The 19,685-nt window shown below is 37.7% G+C and overlaps 1 protein-coding gene across 4 annotated transcripts in view; it reads right to left on the bottom strand.

The window, feature by feature from the left end:
• Positions 1-19,685, bottom strand: part of LOC145671263 (uncharacterized) — a 179,561-nt gene that overhangs the window by 115,624 nt on the left and 44,252 nt on the right. For all 4 annotated transcript variants that reach the window (XM_081740189.1, XM_081740188.1, XM_081740190.1 and 1 more), the window contains one exon: positions 15,210-15,612. In XM_081740189.1, the coding sequence (XP_081596315.1) occupies positions 15,210-15,612 (403 nt within the window). The remainder of the gene's footprint in view (positions 1-15,209; positions 15,613-19,685) is intronic.

Genomic DNA, 19,685 nt, shown 5'->3' on the forward strand with positions numbered 1-19,685 from the left:
AACTCATTTATTACAACTTTTTCATTACTTTAAAATTAACTTCGTTATTAAAATTCTATTAAATTTTGTCTATTCAATAAATTTTGACATTTTTCATTTCGGCAAAAATTTGATTCGAGAGCAAACGCTTGTTTCCACTTGGGAACAATGCGTTCTACAGGGCTGTGAAGTATAATGAAGAAATGTTTCCATTTGGGAAAAGTGGGCATGAAAAGATTGGTGAAATCTTAATCATGGAGGCACATACAAATCTCAAATTCTTACTATATCACATATTGCACGAGCAACTACAATGAAATTAGTAACCTCAGTGTCAAAGGTACGAGTAATTGCTTTGCTACAGTATCTACATAATCAATCAGTGTGCTACCATAAAAAAAGTTGCATCACTTTTACAAAAATATATTTCAGAAATTAACTCTGAAATATATTTTTCTTTGCAGGATGCAAAAGAAGAGTTACATGTTGCGAGAATAAAGTCTATTACCTTAGTTTTTACCACTGTAACTGTTAGGCTTAGTGCCCGTGAAATATAATGCTTTAGAAAAATCAAGATAAGCGAATCTTCGGGAGTGTTCCCAGTATGCTGTATTACACTTATTTATATAGGACGCGATGTTTTAAAATAATGGATATATATAATAACCTTTCATTTCCTTCTATTCATCTGGGCGTTTGTCTTATACCAAGAGCATTTGGACTGATCTTCGTTTCTTATAGTGATTCAGATTAGCCTTTGGCTAGCTGGAGGCTCCGACCCCCCAGACCCCCGCATTTGATCGGCCTACGGCCTCGCATCTCTTATGTATCAGCCTTTGCATCAACAGTTAATTTCGAGCATTTTCTCCTCATATTTCCTGAATTTGGCCAGCTGGGGGCTTCGCCACCACACCCCCACCATTGCTCGGCCTACGGCCTCGCACCTCTTAAAACTAGTGGTGGGCACAAAAACGGTTTTCCGGTTTTCTCCAAAATCGGTTCGGTTTTTCACCGGATCCGGTTTTCTTCAAAACCTGTTCCGGTTTTTTCCAAAACTTATTCTATTTCTGTCCAGAATAGTTTCGTTCTCCAGAAACCGATTCCGTTTCCACAGAAATAGTTTTGTGTGTTTTCCAAGTTTTCATCGAAACCAGTTTCAGAGAAAACCGAACCAGTTTCGGAGAAAACCAAAATGTCGGTTTTTCGGGTTAAGATTTTCCTAGAAACCGGTTTTGCCCATCCCTACTTAAAACCACAATACTAAATTTCATTTTTTTTTTTTTTTTTTTGCCTATTTCAACTATCTAAAAGATAAGATTCTATATCCCAAGAAAATGCCCATTTAAATAACATGGGAATTTCTTCACCCTCCTTTAGACCCCTTAAAAATTAAAAATATTCACTTTTGGCAATTTTCCTGTGGGTCAGTCCCGAAAAGCTACAATCATGCCAAATTTCAACTTTCCACGTCCACCGGAAGTACCCCTTTATGTCAGTTCATGTAGTTTTATATATAGTTAGAGTTATCCTAACGGACTTCTTCAATTACTCTACCGTCAACTACCTTCACATCTTTTGATTTCCTTACAATGCACAATGCAGATGTATATCTGCAGGTAGGGCTGGTACACTTTGCACTAAATCAAAGTAGATCTAATCTGCGGTGTAGTGTAGTCTAGTAGCGAAACGGGATTGATAAAACCGTAACTCCGACCAGGGAAGCCACGAAAACTGTTTGATAGGAAACGGCGATGTTTTAGACGCGTAGTGAAAGCACACGGGCAAGAGTCGTTGAAAACCGTAGCCACAGAGCCTTGGCTGGCATCTGGGAGTGATGCCAGTACACGTACTATTCGTCACGAGGTGTTTGCAGTAGAGTTTCATGAGCAAGTTGTAGTCTATAAGCTAATAATCTCACAAGTGAACACTATTACAGTGGTGTCAACTACGACGTGAGGGAGCAGTGGAACAGTATCATGTGGAGGAGTGATGAATCAAGCTACAGCTGATCCTCTATATGTGTCCGATTTTGACGTCTCACATAGCCTAGGAAAAATCACGAGACCATCATCGACTGTCCTCAATGTGAGCCCATGTGTCATGTGTCTTGACAAGAGCCCTGCACCGTAACTTCCATTGTAGGAGGCTCCGTTGAAGTACAGGAACGGAAATCTTAAGCCACACCTCCTAGCAGGTTTTCCAGAGGCCACAGATAGTGGTGACAGGAGATGCGAGTGTTCTTTTCAATAGACCACACCCGCAAAAAATCATGGCACTGGCAGAGGTGACTTCACTGGTATGTTCTAGAGGGGAATAACCTGGATGCGAGTCTCTGAAGCTATCTATTGCAGAAATCTCTGTGTAGAACAGGGTGTATGTGATGAGGCCTTATCCATATGCATACAGACTTGGTTTATTGCATTGCCATACAAACGGAGATCAATATAAATTGGTGTGAGGATATGTTACTGATAAAATGAGCAGTTGATTTTTCAGTTTGTGGTCACCTGGCAAATCGTTAATAACAGTATCTTGCTACAACCAAAAGTCCCTTCGAGAAATTTGCTTTGGACTGACGGATGAAGTCAGGAGGGATTTTTGCGTCTCGTGGGATGTATGGTACGGTTCGAAGTTTGCCACAATCTGATAGTTAAATCCATGCTTCATCGAGTGTGGCAACAAACTTCCACTTTTCCCCCGGACAGATGGCGTTCGTGGAGGCGCCTGGAGTGGGTCTACCTCCAATGGGCAGCAGTTAAGGACACGTCCATGATTTTTCAACACCAGCCAGAGCTTTAATTTGCCACGTATGTTGCGGTTCACAGTTGACTGTGGCACGTGGAATCATCTAGCCATCACACGTTGTGTAGGCAGCTTTCGAGCTACAAGTGGAGTTGCCGCAGTACCCGGTCGTTTTCTACTTCCCATACTGAGTAAACTAAGTGCTGGAACGTTGTGGTGTTTATGTCGATTAATTATGTTCTTGATGCTCGTTGACTCCGATGCACATCCATTTCCCTGCACTGTTTTTGAATCTATGTCACGCAAAACTCGGCGTGGAAAAGTGGTATAACATAACATTTCCAAAATTAATTCACCTTAGAAGCCATGATATGCACACCACACACAAGCGACCTTGGCGCGATACTACAAGCCTTTGGCTTCCTCTTGCTGTTTAATCTTCGGATTGGTCGATCTTCATCTGTGAGCAGAGATGAAGATTTAAAATCGGATACATATTAGACGGATCAACCTTCAGTATCGTCGCAATCCGACGGACGTATAGACCTACCACATGCCAGAAAGCAGTACTTCCTAGAGTGCATTGTTTCTACTATAAAATTTTGTGGAGGAGGAATGAGGTGTGAGCCTGTTTCTCATGGTTTGGAATAGGTTCCACGATGTTAGTACATGGAAGCATAAATACCCACGCCTATTAAGCAATCTTAACAATTTTGCGCTACCTATCCTTAGGTAACGGTTCGGCAGTAAGCCTTTGTGATTTAATGCAATATCAAAGTGTCCAAAAATACAGTGCATGTAATCAGACTGGTTTGGTGAGACGATAGTGCAAATGCTCAACTGGTCAGCCGAAAGTCCCAACCTCAACCTTATTGAATTCTGATTGACAGCCCAACCACAATGCTCCACTACCACCACAGTATTGTTCACCATTTTAGAGGAAAAATGAAGGATCAATCGAAGTCTACTGTTACCGTGTAAAAAGTCTTCCTTGAAGAGTCGAGACATCACGGCGAGTGAGGGACCTACGATATAGTAACTCCTGATCAACGCAAAATGAGCGAGTTCGTAAAGGAGTCAAGTCGTTAATGGCAACATAGTGTAGTTTTTACGTTTTACACTGCTACACAGTCCAAATTTTATATTATCTTTGCTTTCCGTTATTTCGAAAATTGTTTAAAATCAGCATGTAAATTAATAGACTCCTTTTAATTAACATTAGTCCTCAGCTTATTATTTGACTATGTTTATTTAGAAATATATTTCATTACACACCATTATACTCTGAAAATAATACTTTACTCTGCAGGGAAGTAATTGAAATCTATCATGTTCTCACTGGTTCCGTGAAAATAAAAAGACCTATAAATGATTATTAGAGCAACCCACATTATGCTTTATTTTTTGTTTAATTATGCTTTATTTTTTCCAAATTATGCTTTATTATGCTTTATTGTTAATTCCAATCACTGTTTTACTTTAATCGCGTATAATGTATAATATTTACTATACATTAAATATTCTAAAATCTTGATCTATTTATTAATATTTTATGCAACCAGTTTCTTTCATATTTAATGAACTTTCTACTTAATGCACTGTAAAGAGATATGCTTTGCTCGAGTCAGTTTTTTTTATCACTTGTGTGCCCCTTAGAGGTGCATATATACAGAAAGGGACAGTAAAAGATGCCACCAAAAAGTACAGATAGGGCTCAAGTTCAAGAAGTACACACAACAATATAATGTGGAGTTTTTGTGTAGTATTCACTGTTAGTGGAAAGTTTTCTTCTTTTCCTTTTTTTCTTTTCTCCACATCAAAGGATTATACCGAGAAGTTTACAGAAATAAAAATAAGCTTTTCATTGTTGCATTATGTTCTCAATGATTTTACATTGAAAATATTAGTTTTAAAAAAATATTAATACAGTATGTTAAACTTGCAGTTAAACAGAATTTTCCAAGAATTGTGCTATATATTTTAAATTATGCTTTATTATGCTTTTAAAATTAGTTTCTTCTGGACCCTTAAACAAACACAACCATGTTCAGGTACCAACCATATACGTAAGTTGCTGTTATGCTTTTTATGCTTTTGGGTTGCCCTAATGATTATCCTTTGTCAATTCTTTCCGCTTGATTGGAAGGTACTTTGAACAATTTGGGCTTCAAAATTCACGAACGATCTTGTCAATAAATGCTGATGACTTTCACTATCAAACTTTCTTCAGATAGATAGATTAAAAAAAAAAAAAAAAGTTTTAATATGACACCAGCAACTAGGCGATTTGTCCCGTCGGTAACTGCCCACTACACTGAACCAGTAAATACATTTCAAGAACTAAAGCACCGAAAATTTAAATCATGTAAAATTTACAAATGAACACAAGAGAAATTAAAAATTACAGAATATTGACAACTTTAACAGCACACACAAAAACAAGAAAGACAACAATAGAAGTTTCCAAAACATCTAAAATCATTCAGCCGTTCAAATTGTTAATTGGTATCTCCGAGCATTTGAACCTAGAATGTGCCATATATTCAGAAAGAAAACACAGCTCTTATAAGACCATGTCAAGTAAGTCAACATCAAATCTCTTTTGACTCCTACGGGAAGTACGGGCTTTACAAAATAAAACTCAAGCTTATCCGCCACTATCAGCGCGTACTAGAAAAGTTAATTACAGGATCGGAGCTGGATAGTTGGTGTTCCATACCCTCGCTTATAGTCGAGACGTTCTATTGGTTCCCAACCGGCTTCCTTTGTACTCAAGCAGAAAATTTACACTAACCGCCCTCATAAATAACACTCCAAATAAGCCATAAACGGCACGTGTTCGGTGTCGAAGTAATACGTTGTTGCCATCGCTAAACTTTTATTATCTATGGATACAATATAATAATAATAATAATAATAATAATAATAATAATAATAATAATAATAATAATAATAATAATAAAACACAACAATCATTAAAGGAATTCAGTATAATAGTATGGACAGGGGCGGTCAAGGGCGGATTTCTGGGAGTGGCAAAGAAAGATTGTATTTTTTTCTCATCGGGCTATTGCGGCACTGCCTTGCGGGGGGGGGAGGACAGGGGCGAACCACTTAACATGTTTGGTTTGTACAAGCGTTATCGTTATGGAAGTTACGTAATATTAACAATATGCTATATTTAAGAGTAATATAAGCACATATCATGAAACTAATGATTGATTTCTTTTTTTCTCTTCATTACAATATATCCAAATTGAATTCAAATTAAATGAAATATTTCAGTTTAACGTCCCACAATTATGCCCTTCAAGCTAAAGGAGACGAAAGGAGGAGGATGCAATGAAAACAAAAGTATCGAAAAAACTAGATAAATCTGTCTTTCTGCGAAGACTACTGAAGAATCAGTAAGCAAGAGGGTGAAAATTGCAACATCGCTTTCTTTTTCAGCAGGTAAACTGGCAGGCAACCCTCAACTGGAAGGACATGTTGAATTATTCCTCCCATGTAGCAAAGAAACACGCGGTTTCCTTCAATGGTGTTCCACTTCCTTTGTAGCCGCCTGGGGACGGTTTGAGCGATTTTACTCTACCAAGGTGGTAATTTCACTGCAATAGCAGGAAACTCGTTACGAAGAATGATGACATGATTATGCACCCAAGATAGCACGACTACACTGTCTTTCTGCTGTAATCAATGATATTTAAACAAAAAGACCAGGTTGCGATGGCTCAATGGTAGAACGCTCACCTCTGACGCGAGGTCACTGGTTCGATTCCAGCTTGTGCCAAGTGAGCTTTGTAGTGGGCAAACACCCTGTGTGTAAGTTTTCTCGGGGTTCTTTCATTTATTCCTACTTTTCTCATTCTACCATTATCATCTATCTCATTAGCACAGTCCTTCTTAGCCCCGGTGCACAGTCGTGTCACATTAAATCTTATTTTATATATATATATAAAGGCATATTTCGTCTAACAATGCTATGGGAGTCGACGAATATAAGATACGACGAAGTGCGTAATAGCATGGGGCAAATCAACGATGACTGCAGTGAAAACTGAACACATGCGATACTAACTAGCTTCTCAGCTATCCTTCTAAGTACCGAATGCGTGCCCATCAGAAAGCTCGAATACATTAAATTGGAATATAGGTCTAAGCCAATCGAAACTCGTGCTTTGGGGCACTTGGGATTGCTGAGATGTAATTCCAAAGAAAGTCAAGCTTTGGTGGTACACTAGGTAGCAAACAAATGGGTCGTTAGCAAGTTTCATAGTAACGGACGTACCATAGCATGAGGAATAAATTACTGATTTTGTAACGCACGGAAAAATTTCAAAAACGGTTAACGATAGAATTTACACGAACGGCAAAGTATTCACAAGCCTCTTACGACAATCTATAGGCCAATGGTGGTTCGTTACTTCTACACATTGGCCGAATATACAACTAGTGCGTAAGTATCAGAAAGTAGTCGGGTGCTCAAGTGACGGATTGTTCACTTGATTCAGGAAACACAAGCAAGCAGATGAATAAGCGATACCGATATAGCCTAACTTGGACCGCATTAGACTATGCTATAAATGCAATAAAACACACTTAGCACTCTTTACGTGCGCCAAAAGAATGATACGAATTCAAAGCGCAAAGACAGGAATATTTAAGAGCATGAGATGAACACCGAGAAATCTGTACTGCCGACGGAGATGGTGTACAAATGTATATGTATGTACGCACGCACATACATACATACATACATACATACATACATACATATACATACATACATACATACATACAGATGGTGATCAGAAAAATGGAAACACTTGAACGAAATTGCAACTTACCAGATTAATATGGTGTCGGGCCCCTTTCGCCTTCAGAACAGCCTTGATGCGACGTGGGATGGAGGCATAGATGTCGTGAATGATAGCAAGTGGAATTTTACACCATTCCTCGTGCAGGGCATCGGCCAGTTCTCTGAGAGAGGATGGAGGTGGAAATCGTCGCCGGAGTCGTGTTTCCAAGACGGACCACATATGTTCAATTATATTGAGATCGGGGGCGCGGTGGCTCAATGGTAGAGCGTTCACCTCCGGTGCTTGGGGTCCCTGGTTCGATCCCAGCTCGCGCCGTGTGGACTTCGTGGAGGACAAACATCGTGCTCGTGGGTTTTCTCGGGGTTCTCCCGTTTCCTCCCACTTTCTTCATTCCACCATTTCACTCATTTCTCATTATCACCGTCTCCTTTAGCCTAACCGGCATAACCGTGGGACGTTAAACTTAAAGATTTCGTTTCATTTTCATTTTATATTGAGATCTGGGGATTGGGCGGGCCAGGGGAGGTGTTGAACTTCATCCCGATGTTCCTCAAACCACGCTGCAACAACGCAAGCTGTGTGAATGGGTGCATTATCATCCTGGAAGATGGCGTCATTGTCCGGGAACAACATCCGGACCATAGGATGCAAGTGGTCTAAAATTGCGACAAAATCGTTGACAGTGATTCGTCCGCTAAGTGTGACCATAAGACCCAATGAAAACCATGATATGGCGGCCCACAGCATCACCGAGCCGCCGCCATGTTTCACAGTTGGGCGGAGACACTGCAGATCATAAGCTTCTTTGGGCGTTCTTCACACATAAACACGGTCCGTGGTTGGGAATAGAGTGAAGGATGACTCATCCAACCATATCACACGTTTCCAGTCCTCAACGGTCCAAGTTGCATGGTCGCGGCACCATTTGCGGCGTGCGAAAGCGTTACGGTCCCTGATGAGCGGTATGGCCCGTGCAACACGACCCCGTAAGTTCATGTCATGTAATTCGCGGCGGACTGTGATTGTCAAAATAGGGTGGGGGAGGTGCTGATTGAGTTTCTCCGTCACTTGCTCCGCAGTAGCACGACCAGCGGCGTGCCGTCAAGGGGACTAGGGGACTAGGCTAGTCCCCTGGCATTTTAATTAAAGTATTTTGTGATAAATATATACCAAAGAAAACGAAAACTGTTTGTATTTCTCTATTTTCGTAAAATAACACTATTTCAATTGTTCTGACACAACTTTAGTCAGCGCTCGCGTGCTGGGTGCGACAAAGTGGAGATCGGAAACGTTCGGGTTTTAATCGGCTTTTCTCGGGGAAGGGAACAGGGTCCAGCCAGCTAGTCCTCATATTATGTTGTCTAAGCGCTAAGCACGGGCGTTCTGTCGTAAGCGAATTTAATGCTGTTTGCTTTTTACAGTTAATAGTTTTAACGCTATTAAATTTACAGTATTAATCTTGACACTTTAAGAGATCTAGTGAAGTGTGAACTTTTTAGATTGTCAATATATTTTGAAAATGACTCAAAGAATAAAGTATGGAAGGGGACTCGTTTGAGAAACCGAGTCCCTTGCAGCAAAGCGATGGCGCAAGCAGTGATATTACTTCAATTGGTACAGGAGACAGTAGGGGTGGGGATCGGCAGTTTCAGTGTTGTATTCTGGACCAATTATTCATGGTATCATTTGGATTCCTTAATTTTCAAGCAAAGCAACAAATAATAACCAGTGGTAGAACAACTCCAAGCATTTCCATTTAGACAAAAATGAAAGATTATATACATAATATCAAAACGGATTATTTTGCTTTTTCGAAATAGTTAACTGCATGTAAGACAAGAAACAAACTGTATTGCTGGCCTTGTATTCTGTTCCACATAGAAAAGGACGTGTGGAATAATGATGGCTTTTGTGACATGAACAATTTTCACAAACCCAAGTTGCTCCAAGAAAAATGTTATTCACACCTGTCCACAATAACTAAATTGAAGACTTTCGGGAAACCAGAATTGATTTTCAATTGAGCAAGCAATGCAGAAGTTGATTCAAACCGAGAACTAATGAACCGATTGATTTATTCCTCTTGTTTTATGGCTAAACAAGAGCTATCACTTAGAAGTCATGACAAACAGGAAGATTCTGTCAATTAGGGAAATTATATTGAAGTAATTCAGTTACTTTCTAAGTACGACATTAAACGGACTTGCAGGGGCGCTGAAGAAAATTTTCTAGGGAGGGGCCCATCTCCATGGTTGCTATGTTGCGTCTGGTATTTCTGGTATTTAATATACGTGGTTTGCTATATTACGTATACATTTTCGTGAGCCAGAGGAAGGTCCGGGCCCTACCCTGCCCTCTCATTCGGGTGCCCATGTTGACTTGTCATATTCACAGCATGGGAGTGTTTAAAGGAACATCAAACAGAATTCAGAGTTATATTATTAAATGTGTTGGTGAGTAATTCTGGATAAAATTAAGTCAGAAATAAACAATACACTTCTTACAGCAATAATGTTCGACAAAACTACGGACATCGCAAAGATCTTTCAACATTCAATCGATACGTGAAAGACGGCAATTCATGAAAGATATATTTGTTTTGCAGATGTTACTAGTGATTGCACTGCGACTGCTTTAAGTGAGCATGCTTTCCAAATTCTCTCTCATTTTAATTGTAAGCAAAAGCTTGTAGCACTAGGCTATGGATGGAGCTGCCACATTTTCTGGACATTTGAACGGTTTACGATCTTTTGTGAAAAGGTGTTTGAGTGCACTCACCATACACTGCTATCATCACAGACTCAATCTCGTTGTTCCACAGTCTGTTAATCACACCAAGAAATGTAAAATATTTTTTAGAATAAGTGGCATTCCAAATTTCTTTTCATGTTCATCGAAACGCTGTAACGCGCTTGCTGAATCAGAAGTAACTAAGCGATTTCCAACGGTTGCCACTATAAGATGGAATTACAATTCCAAAATTGTGAATGCAGTAAATGAAAATCAAATAGAACTCTTACGGTGTTCTGAGAACATTGTAGAAGATTCAGATAATTGCGACACCGAAGCTTTTATGACTAGTAAAAAGAAAAAAAGAAAAAATGTGTGTTATCATTGAAGGATTTCAATTTTGCATTTCTACTAAAAGTTTTCAATCATTTTTTTCTTTTCGCGCACGGATATACTATTCAACATTCTTTAAAGTAAAACCTTGGATGTGAAATATTGCATCCAAAAAGTACAAAAGATGGTATCTCAACTTAGAAATGCAAGAAACGATTTTGAAGACTTATAGAAAAATAGAATTGGATGACAACGGAAACCTTCTAATAAAAGACGTAAAGTAGATGACTTAACAGATTCAGAAATTAAATACGTGCGTCTCTTCAATGACATTACTGATACTGTGATTTCAAGATCTCAGTGATTTACAATTTCTTGAGCTGTTAGATTTAAAGAATTTTCAGTGCTTGAAATCTCGATTTCCTGATTGCTTGTTTTTGACCCTTAAAGCAATTTACGGGAGGGTTTTTTTTTTTTTTTTTAATTTTAACAATTTGCGGAGTGAATTAATATAGGTTTACAGACTCTTAGATTTTTCAAATAAAACTGTGAGACTGTGACTGAAATTATCCACTTCTTGAAAGAAAGAGGCTTGGTTGAAGAAGCGTTTACAGAAACATATAAATTGTGTTATTTGGTGTCAACAATACTACTCAGGACCTCCACTCTACAGCACACATTCTCTTCGAACCTAGTCCCCTGTGAGAAAAGTCACGGCACGCCACTGAGCACGACGGTTCTGCGTGACAATGCGCTTTAATACCCGGTGTGACCTGTCACTCATGATTTTCTTCCGCCCACTGTTCCGCTTCCCCGATGTGGTTTTCCCGTGTGTTGTGTAGCCCGTCATCACCTTCGACAGTCCCACGAAACACACCTAACACAGTAGTCACTGCCGTCACACTCACTGCACATAACCGCGCACCAACAATTTGCTCTCTTTGTAAATCTGAGAGGTCTCCCATTTTACACTACTCTCCGTCTGCTGCAGCCACTGGACACTGCTGTTCCACTGCTCCTGACGTAGTATGGAGACCGATCTAACAAACCACCATCAGCGGTCCGGCGCTGCGGGCGCCACGACACCACTACCAACCCACACATCTGACGTGTTGCCAACTACAGGTGTTTCCATTTTTCTGATCACCATCTGTACATATACATACATACATACATACATATACATACATACATGCATACATACATACATATACATACATACATGCATACATACATACATATACATACATACATAGATACATATACATACATACATACATACATATACATACATACATACCTACATATACATACACATACATACATATATATACATACATACATACATACATACATACATACATACATATACATACATACACACAGGGGGTGCTCTTAACCTATGTCCCGAACCTTTACTTTCACGCTCTCTTCACAGTGACGTCACCAGCGAGGAACTTAGAGCTTGTCGTCTGCTTGGCGCGCGAAGATTTGCTAGTAAGACCACAAACAATTCTTTATTTATTTTGGGTTTTTCCTATGTTGAATTGTGTTGCTTTCTTTTCTAGTGGTGTACGTGGACGAATATTATTTAATAGAGAAAAGGTCTGTATCTCGGAAGATTTCTTTACGTGGGCTTGGCTGTACAGACATGCAATATTGCAAGATAGTATGAACTTGAGTACGTGTGTACATATGTATTTTTACGTGTATTTGTCTTTCATCTCCAAGTGTTCCACATTATAGAATTAGGGATGTACCGATATATCGGTATCTGTAATATCAGCCACTTTTGGGAGTATCGGTATCGGCATTGGCAAATAAACACTGATATTTACCAATACATTTTTCAAGCTATTTTCAGTTTGTTTAATATTAACAGTGACACTTATATTTCATCGGTTTCTTTTAGAGTTAAAAGTTGTTCTAAATTATTATCAATTGTATATACAATCAATCGATTTCTTTATGCATGTATACGCCTTTGATTTACACTATTCATACTTAACTGATAGTTTTAGTCCCTCCATGCCAAAATAGTGAAGATAAGACAAAGGTCCTCAGTCAGGAGCATAGGCACCCGAAGAAAATTTTCTAGGGGGAGCCGATTTCAAAGTAAAATAAAGTTAATTTATTTTCCTTATTCATTTTCATAAATTTCTATGTACGCGTAAAGTTCATAATTTAAAATTATTTTTCGATATTTTTTCTGCTTATTGGTCCTCTAGATGTTTATTTGAGTTAGAAATCAGAGTAAAATTCCGGGACGTTGTGTGGGTAGAACAGTGGGGCGATTGCCCCACGCCTTGCACCACAGAATGGAAGAGTTTGACCGTCGAGCAAAACTAGAAGGTTAACTACTTCTAATTCATTGTTGAGATTAGTGTTGTCCAGGAGACGAGATCGAGGTGAGAAATATCTCGTCTCGTCTGCAATTCGAGACGAGAAGAATCTTTTAAATTCGTTTAAATTTAAAAATATGGGAGTTCTCGTCTCGTTTTCGAGGCAAGATGAGAAACTTCATGAGCCTCATTGACAACACGAGGTCACCCAAGTATTAAACCTTAAACACTGATTTAGTGTTGCATGGTTCATCGTTATAATAATAATAATAATAAAACTATAAATTGATAACGTGATTGTAAGAACACAATGAAGAGCATTCAAAGATACACAAGTCATTACACAATATACTCCAATAATAAATATGGTTTAACTGTTGTTATATTTGATCCTTCGTGTATCTCTCGTGACTTTAGGAGGTCAGGACAAATTTTGTACACAAATTTATACAAGAGGCTAGAGAAACTTCGAGGCGAGACGAAAAGAGCTTTTTTCGAAAATCGATTCTACAAGACGAGAAAACCTAATTTCTCCTCTCGTCTCGATTCGTAACACTAGTTAACATACAAATATTTAGATATAAACCAAATACATTTTTCCGGATTGTGTACTATTAATGTCACGAAGTGCAATCATAGCGTCAACAATGGTTACATTAAATATAATCTGTGATGGATAGTCGACATGATGTTTAACACGGATGGGTTCCGTGTTAATAATCATGTGAAGAAGATATGAATTGGCAATTTTAAACTTTAAGCCTGAGTGCCGTATATTGAACAAAATAAATTGTTAGGCATCAAGGGCTTCCGCAACTGAATACATCGACGATCTATTATTATTATTATTATTATTATTATTATTATTATTATTATTATTATTATTATTATTATTATTATTATTATTATCCATGGTTTTAAGTATTTATTGAGATATTCTTATCAGCAATCACAAAGTAATTTATTCATGCCGGGTGTGGAACTCACCTTATCATTGGCTCCGCAATTACTTTAACACCAGGCACCGGAAATTTCAGAGATTGCCCTGGTAAAACACATATTTATCTGCAACATTGCTTAAATACATTCACAGCAACATTTCAGATATAAATACATTTAAATGTAATTATAATTCAACAATTATCTATCTCATCAAAAAATAAATAAATGATCATGCAACACAGGTACATCGTTAATTTTCCATAATATAAATTGTGTTAAGAAGATGTTCTATTTATTGCTGGCTTATTTATTATTTATTTATTTATTTATTTATTTGTAGTTTGTGTGCAGGAGAATGTTGTGACAGCGAAAATGTTATGCATAAAGAAAGAAAAAAGACATTCTGGCTGCTTCGTACACCTCTATACCTACTTGCTGCTCCTCGCTGGTGACGTCACGCAAAACGAGGAGCGAAGTGTCTGTGCGTATAGCCCAACCTTTCCTTCTAGTAACCTTGCATGCATATACATACATACATACATATTATATATATACATACATACATACATATTATATATATATATCCTCTTCAACTGGAAACTCTCTAAATTAGACCACCACCAGTGTACGAAGTCGAAAATTATAAATATCGCGAAACGCTGTTAAAATAACAGAAGTAACAGGATCGTAAACGAAGAGCCGACCATAAAGGGTGTCCGGATCTGCGATAGCACACTTTTGACTGACGCTTAAAACAGGACATACTTCCTTCTAGTAGCCTACGGTGATACTAAAACTCACACACATTAGAAGTAATGCTCGCCTAAAAAGTTTTCTACAGTGAAAGCTAATAGCCACGAAGATCTTAATATGGACTACTTTTATAATTCTGTAGGAGGTGGAATTTTACGATGCCAACATTTCGTTCTGCGCTCACCGAGATTTCGATTGAAGTATCTCCAAAACTGAGTTCTCTGGATTTTCAAATGCATGTGTACCTAAAAATCTTGTAAACACATGTATACCTCAAAATCTTTTCCATAAGTAGAAGCTTTGCTTTGTATATACTTAAACACAAACAAAACTATTTGCTGAGCAAAACAATATATTCACATTAAAAACTACATACGTGCTACAGTTTCGCCAACTAACACTTTGGCTTCATCAGACACTATCAATACAGATAGTTTCTGATGAAGCCAAAGTGTTAGTTTGCGAAACTGTAGCACGTATGTAGTTTTTTATGTGAATATATTGTTTTGCTCAGCAAATAGTTTTGTTTGTGCTCAAAATCTTATAAATTTATTTATTCATACTTTACCTTGTAAACTTGATAAGCCCTCTGATCACGGGTCTCTAAGAATGGGCTGTGCTGTTGTGAGAATTTCATCGACAATTCCACGAAAGCCTTCTGTTGTGCAAAGGTATGATCCGAATACCTTGGAAGTTGACACGGAGGTCGCGTGTATGGAATATGTGGTTTAGAAACTTGCTTTACAGTCTTAACTACTTCCGTTGGTTCCGTTTTCTCCACTTGCTCAGAAGTACCATCTTCAGCCATCTCATCAGGTTTATTCGCAACTGGTTGGCTAGTGTCATCATCATCAGAGGAATCACTACTCCATGGTCGTACAAAAGTGCCAGTTAAGATTTTGTGTGTAGCAGAATATTTTCTGAACCCCTCCTCCGTTAGGCATGGCCTTTCAGTTAGCGTGGGAGCGTTTCTGAAATAGAAACAAACATTTATTATTTTAATTCGTGATAGCGTATAAAGATCACTTGAGCTGATTAATTGAAGCGAGCTTCTACTATTCAATATAGGAGCGAAGTGTATTTGCGTGTGCCTTTATGTGCCTATCTGTTCTACATTAATAGTCAAAAGAATATTCAGTTTTGATCAAATTTGTCGTATATTTCTTTGAGGCTTACCCTTATCCCAAATGTGAGGGAGTGAAATTGATCAAGGATTTAGTGAAAATGATTGCTCGCTTTTATGTGCAGGACACACTAATAAACGTAATCATTGAACTCCGCAAAGTGAGATCCTACCAATCGAAATATATGACGAAAATGTATTATATGTGTGTCTGTCTCTTGCACGATTAACTTCAGTGAAAATATTCCTACTGCTATGAACTATGCTGTATGTTTTCCTTGAAACTTAAGGATCGTTCCTGTTGCTTGATTTGAAATTGGACAATGACGGAGAAGAATACTTCAGTCTATCTTCACTTTAACAAAATAAAAATAAAAAAAAAAATAAATTACGCAACTCCAATGTTTAATTTTCGATTTTGATGAAACTTGGCGTTCGTTTCCTTTGATATTAATTATCTCTGCTTCTTAGGGTTGAAATCATCAAAGATAATGACTTGAATTTCAATCTATACCAAATAATGAACACTCGCTTTTACCATACATACAAATACCAGTTAATTAGGAGTGGTGAATGCAACAAACGCTGCATTATACATGGTGTTGTCCGACCCCAGAGTTAAGCACTCCATCACATCATAATATTAGGGAAGTTAATCTTACATTTCTCTGACAGATACAGCTAAGTTTTCTATTTTATTTTATTTTAGTAATAAATTCAAGTACCACAGGTGAGAGGAAGTTGGATTAAGAATTTACTATTAAGTCCAATTTCACATGTTTTGGTTAATTTTAATTTTGTGCGTAATTATTAAATCTCGTCGATGTTCCTATCCTATTCTCATTCAATATAGTAAGGACCGTTACCACACGCTTCCCCGGGATCCTGCTTTACAATATCCTTCCGCCTCCTCAGCCTACCCAATGGCTAGTTCAAAGAGGCTCCCAACTAACAATTATCCCACTAATCTAAGACATCTCGATTCTTCCAACACTATGTAGGGAGTACATATTATGAAGTACCTTGTAACGATCTTGATGTTACGTCGATTAATTAAAACTGCTTTTTGACATGAAGCATAAGACATAATGATCAAAAAGTTTTCAATGTGACTGGAAGATAATTACGTAGTAAATGAGGTAGTCATTTGAAATAATAATAATAATAATAAAATTGATAAGTGCAACGATTTCTAAAATTCTGTAGGTCTTGCTTCAGTTAAGCCCACTAATAGTAAAGCACAGGGAATTTGGAACATATGTAATAATAGCTAATTAAACTATTTGGAGCATACGTAATAATAGCTAATTAAACTATTTGGAGCATACGTAATAATAGCTAATTAAACTATCTGGAGCATACGTAATAATAGCTAATTAAACTAACTTCACTAAATTTAAACATTGTAAAAAGAAACTAAACTCGTCATTCAACATAATTATTTAAGATTCATATGAAACTATTAATTAATGAAAATATACAATTTTAACATATTCATCATTTAAAATTAAATTCATTCATCAAAGAAGATATCGAACTGAATCACTTCAAAGTAACAATGACAAAATTAATCGTGACGTGTGATCCCAACAGTGAAGGCATTTATTAATAGATGCAGACATCTTTAATAATAATAAAATAATTTGTGTCTACGTGCCTGTCTGTCATCAGCTATTCGCATACAAAACGTGACCTAAAGCAGTGGTTAAGAATTACCTTTTTATTTTCTAGGCAATGTACAAACCCAACTTCTTTGCATTTTGGTATAATTAATAATAATAATAATAATAATAATAATAATAATAATAATAATAATAATAATAATAATAATAATAATAATAATAATAATAATAATAATAAGGGGAGGAGGAGATGGTAGCAATATTAGTATCAATTAAATTACAAACCTTTATTTCTCTCTCTCGGAGGTATAGGATACTATGTCACATTTGTCTAACATAAGTTTACAGAGAGCAATTTTCTCATGCCGATTGTAGCTTTTATTTTCTGCTACTGTTTGTTGAACTATTATAACAAAACGTTACCACTACTTTCTTTATGTTCAACGAACATGAGCAGAAAATAAATAAAAGCAACAATTGGCATGATAAAACTGCTTTCCTGTAAACTTAGACAAATGTGGCATAGTGTCCTATACCTCCGAGAGGGAGATTTATGTTACAAGCATACAATGTGAATACATAATACATATATGGTATTATTTAAATCTTTAATAAATTACGAGATGTAAATAATGCCACCAAATTTGATATATAGATAGATTTTCACCAGATCCAATCGCTTATGAAGACATTTTTTGCAATTTCGGGACGGAGGGACGGGAGAAATTGCAGGGAGGGATGTATACATAAAGGGAGATCATAAATACCTGGGACGCCGGATATTAGTGATAAATTCATAGTATACGGAATCGCTGAGACGAACAGCAACAATCCAGATGCCGTTAAAGTCCAACTTAAGCTCTACCGGCTGAAGGGAGGTCGTTGGGGGTTGGAGGGGAGAAGCGTGAAAAATAACATATCCAAATCATCATCATAGGATTTTGAGATTATTGGGAGGTCACTTGCTGCAACTGAGAAGCTTTCATGATCCACGGTCTTTCGTTAACCTCTTCGTCTTCACATACGATTTCTCTGTTTTGATATCGCCCATTTACTGTAGTCTCCTTTGTTCCCTTCCTCTCTTCCATGCCACCATACCCTCCAGCACATCCCTCATAATACAGTTTCTTCAGAACCAATGTCCCAACCAGTTTCTTTTCCTCTTCTTAATAATATCTAAGATTGTTCTATTCTCTCCTACCATTTCTAACACCATCTCATTCATTTTCCGCTCAACCCAGCTAATTCGCTCCATTCTTCTCCACACCCCATTTCGAAAGCTTCCCGTCGTTTCTCCTCATTTTTGCGTAATGTCTATGATTCTTACCCATATACAGTAGTACAATATTACACATAAAGCATTTTATGAGTCTTTTTCTCAACTCTTTATTCAAGATCCCACAAAATAATCTTCTCTTCCTCCTAAAGGCTCGTTTCGCTATCCCTATTCTTGCTTTTATTTCACGTTCACATTTCATATCATTATTAATAATACTACCCAGGTATCGAAAACTATATCCAAAAATGATATATATTAGTGTAAAATTAATATTTTTGGGGGTCTCTGCCATGAATAGTAACACTTCCGACGCCGTTCGAGTCCAACTTTAGCCTCCATCGTCATGGGGATGATCGATGACCATACCTTTCGAGGTCAGTAAGCTGCCTGCTGACATTCCCGATGACATTTGAGCTAAGTTCAGAAAAGAAGGAACATAGTAGCCGGTTCAGGAAATGACAGTGGCGACGCCAAAGGCGTTCCACTTTCTTATTTATTTTATGAATTTTTTACCTTTAATTATGATATATACTACATGACCCTTATTTTCCGCGTGCAAAAAACGGATATTTCAACTAAAGTAAAGTAATGTGTGTGGCTGTTATCAGATTTTCATATAGAAAAGAATTACCTCGGGTCCCCAAATTTGATTCACAGATATATCTTCACCAGATCTAATCGCGTACGAAGCCGTTTTTGATTTTTAACTTGGAGAGATTGGGGAAGCTCAAAATGTATGCATAAAGAAAGATAACACCTGGGACGATGAGTATTAGTTGTGGTGGATTGGAGTTTAGCGTCTCTTTCAGCAGCAACGATATATGAAGCGTTTACTTACAGCTTAATGGGGAATCCAAACCGCATGAGTTGCCGCCAGGAATCGAACCCGGGTCTACGATGTCAAAGGAGCGTAAGCTAACAATATAGCTACGAGGGAGCTCCCAACAGATATTAGTGTTAAATCCATAGCTTTTGGTGTCGCTGACGTGAATAGCGATACTTCCGACGCCGTTGGATTCC

Source organism: Thermobia domestica, chromosome 15, assembly GCF_964235325.1.
Source record: "Thermobia domestica chromosome 15, izTheDome1.hap1.1, whole genome shotgun sequence".
Classification (NCBI taxonomy): Eukaryota; Metazoa; Arthropoda; class Insecta; order Zygentoma; family Lepismatidae; genus Thermobia; species Thermobia domestica.